Genomic DNA, 3146 nt, shown 5'->3' with positions numbered 1-3146 from the left:
TCCCTTCCTCCCTCCCTCCCCACATACAGATGTTTGCTGGATCAGTGCAGCAGCTGGAATGCTCCCTTGCTGATTGCCAGGGCTCCTTTTGCTTGCTCTTTGGCCTGATGGAGGCAAGGCTACTCCAGAGAGATGCTAAGCACTTGTCCCTTCCTTCTGTCTCCCCTGCAAGGACAAGCTGACAGCTTGAGACTCACCTGTGGCTGCAAGTGGGTTTCTAGCAGGCTTCAGCTTTCACTGAGCTCCTATAGCTCCTGTCTTCATATGTAGGAGACTCTCCTTCCCCTACTGGGTTCTCAGGCTGGGTACCAAGATGGCTGCCTGGGGAGCACAGGTACCTGAGCTCTGCAGGTAGCTCCAGCTGCTTGACGTGAGATAGTTTCCTTTTTCAGATGTCTTAGGCGGAGATATTTATTTTTGTCTTCCTGACTATACAAAAATAGTCCTGTAAGTTTGTGGCCCAGATTTCTAGAAATAGAAACCAGAAGGCACAAAAGTTAAAAAGCAAAACTCACTTGTAGTGATGCACTCTGATCTTGATTAACTCCCCTCCTCGTCCTCAGTCCTCCCCAGCCTCAACACCCCTCTGAATGTCCAGTAATGAGTCTTATCCTCACATTTATTTATTCATTGTTAGCACTGATCTACTTTTCTATTTCACCTTTTTTTTTTTTTTTTTGGTTTTTCGAGACAGGGTTTCTCTGTGTATCTATTTCACCTTTCATTCCTGTATCTTAGCAGGTTTTTATGTATATAATAGATTTTTGACAGTTTCATCCCCTAGATATTCTCTTTCCCTTGATAGCCAATCCTCTCCTCTCCTACTATCACATCTCATGTGTGTGTGTGTGTGTGTGTGTGTGTGTGTGTGTGTGTGTGTGTGTATGTATGTGAGCTTATATAGGGTTGCATGTATGGGCATCAGGCATTGGCAGGGCTGTTTATAGGGGCATGGGCAACTTATCAGTGACCATAACAATGAGGAAAATGACCCTCGAAACATTAACTGATAATTGTCCTTTGTGGAAGGGTGGGGCCTCATGAGTCCCTCCCCCATCTATGATGTTGGAGGCAGGGTCTCAAAATGTACCCCAGGTTGACCGTAAACTCCTCATCCTCTTGCTTCAACCTCTCTTGTATTGGGATAAGAGTTGTGTTCTCCCATGTCTGGCCTTTGTAGAAATCATTTGCACTCTTGAATCCTGTATCACCATGTTGACATTGGCACTCTCTTACTCTCTTCATTCTTCTCATCACTGGAGCCTTTGGCTGCATTCACTGTGCACTGGGATGAAGTGTGGTCATGTCCCATGCATTGTTCATGCCCAGGGGAGCTTACTGGGCATCTATCTACCTTTCTCCTTTGTTTCAAAGTCCATTGGAGAATTCATTATGGTGGACAGAAATGTGAAGATCAAGAAGAAAGGCAATATCTACAGCCTTAATGAGGGTTATGCCAAGGACTTTGACCCTGCCATCAACGAGTATGTCCAGAGGAAAAAGTTCCCTTCGGTGAGTGAGATGGCAGGTGGGACTGGTAGGGTGTTCAGCCCTAGGAGGAGTGTCCTTGAGAACAAAAGAGACACTTGCCATTGCGAAGGGTCTGGACTCGTCTATGAGAAAATCTACCTATGTGAATTTTATCCTGGAGATGAAGGAGAGAGAGGTGGGAACCATGGAGCCCTAGATGCTGGTTCTGGAAAGCTTGCTCAGAGACATCAAAACCCGAGTATTATTTCATTTTTATCTCTCAGCATATCAAAATCTGGACAATAAAATCAGCCAGATATGAGCTCCTTTACAACAATAAAACATCCCTATTTTGGGGGCCCCTGGCACCCAAGCACCTACTATGTGGGGTTTGTACCTTCAGGCCTACGCCTTGGAGGATTTCTGTTTGTTGTATCAGGATGGTCAGTGTCAGGCAAGGGAGATGGCTCAGTGGGTAAACTGCGTGCTTCACCAGCATGGGGACAGGAGATTGTCCCCCCCCACCCCCGGGTCCAGCTTTCAGGAGGCCTGCCTGTAATACCAGTGTGGGGAGGGAGAGATGCGATCTCCTGAGCAAGCAGCAAACTAGGAACACTCAGTCATCAAGTTTTGGCTTTATGTGAAGAACCCTGTCTCAGTATCTAGAGTGGAGAGTAATGAAGGACGACACTAGAGACATCAATCTCTTGCTTCCACATGCATTTACATTCCCATAATCCCTTGCATATAGAAACGTGCATACATACCTGCATGCACACCACCAAACACACACTCATAAGCACACATACACAGACAGACAAACACACACACACACATATGATGGACAGCATCTACTTTGGTATCTCATTACAGATGTTACTAGTTATGAAGGAATATGAAGACGAAAAATGGCTGATATGTCCAGAAGCTCCACAGGAGTGTCTGATTCTGCCTTACCATTGATACTCTTTTCAGAGGATACATTCCACATATTAAAATGGCATTCAGAGTCCTCAGAGAGAGCCCCAGGCTTCCTCTCTAATAAGGGTTTCTCTTCTTTCCCAAGCACAATCCTCCACACACATGCATGCCAGCAGGCCCTATGGCAACAGCCCTTACCTCTCTGCTGTTAAGTCATGGCTTGTACTGAGTCCTCTCCCACAAAGCATACAGCTTTTCACTTGCCCGGTTCTTTAGCTTGACAAAATTCTTGTCAACCTTCAAGTTAAAGCTTTCATATTGCCTGTTCCAACCCCATAGCCGGGACCAACCACACTGTCCTTGGAAGCTACTGCCAGAAACGTGACCCACTGGGAGACACTCAGTAGGCCTTGTCCGCATAACTTCCCTTCTTCTCTGGAATGGGATTTTCATTTCATGTCTTATCCCAGCTCAGTGTGAGCATGTGTAGGTCCTTGGTAAGTAGCTGTGGAGCAGAGTAAGCATTGGGATATGAGGAGTAGCTGTGGAGCAGAGTAAGCATTGGCATATGAGGAGTGTGCCTCTTGTCTTCCACAGCCATAATCTTTTGCTCTTGTCAACCTTAGGATGGTTCAGCTCCCTATGGTGCCCGGTATGTGGGATCCATGGTGGCTGATATTCACCGCACTCTGGTGTATGGAGGGATCTTTATATACCCCGCCAACAAGAAAAACCCAAGCGGAAAGGTATGTTCA

The 3146-nt window shown here is 46.3% G+C and overlaps 1 protein-coding gene across 1 annotated transcript in view; it reads left to right on the top strand.

Moving 5' to 3' along the window:
• The window catches only part of LOC116082329 (fructose-1,6-bisphosphatase 1), a 24629-nt gene that overhangs the window by 18879 nt on the left and 2604 nt on the right, over nucleotides 1-3146 (top strand). The window contains exons 5-6 of the mRNA XM_031359218.1: nucleotides 1375-1512; nucleotides 3018-3137. Coding sequence (XP_031215078.1) covers nucleotides 1375-1512; nucleotides 3018-3137 — 258 coding nt within the window. The remainder of the gene's footprint in view (nucleotides 1-1374; nucleotides 1513-3017; nucleotides 3138-3146) is intronic.

This window comes from Mastomys coucha, unplaced genomic scaffold, assembly GCF_008632895.1.
Source record: "Mastomys coucha isolate ucsf_1 unplaced genomic scaffold, UCSF_Mcou_1 pScaffold7, whole genome shotgun sequence".
In the NCBI taxonomy this organism is placed as follows: domain Eukaryota; kingdom Metazoa; phylum Chordata; class Mammalia; order Rodentia; family Muridae; genus Mastomys; species Mastomys coucha.
Note: the sequence above shows the minus strand (reverse complement) of the source record. Positions and strands in the feature narration are given on the sequence as shown.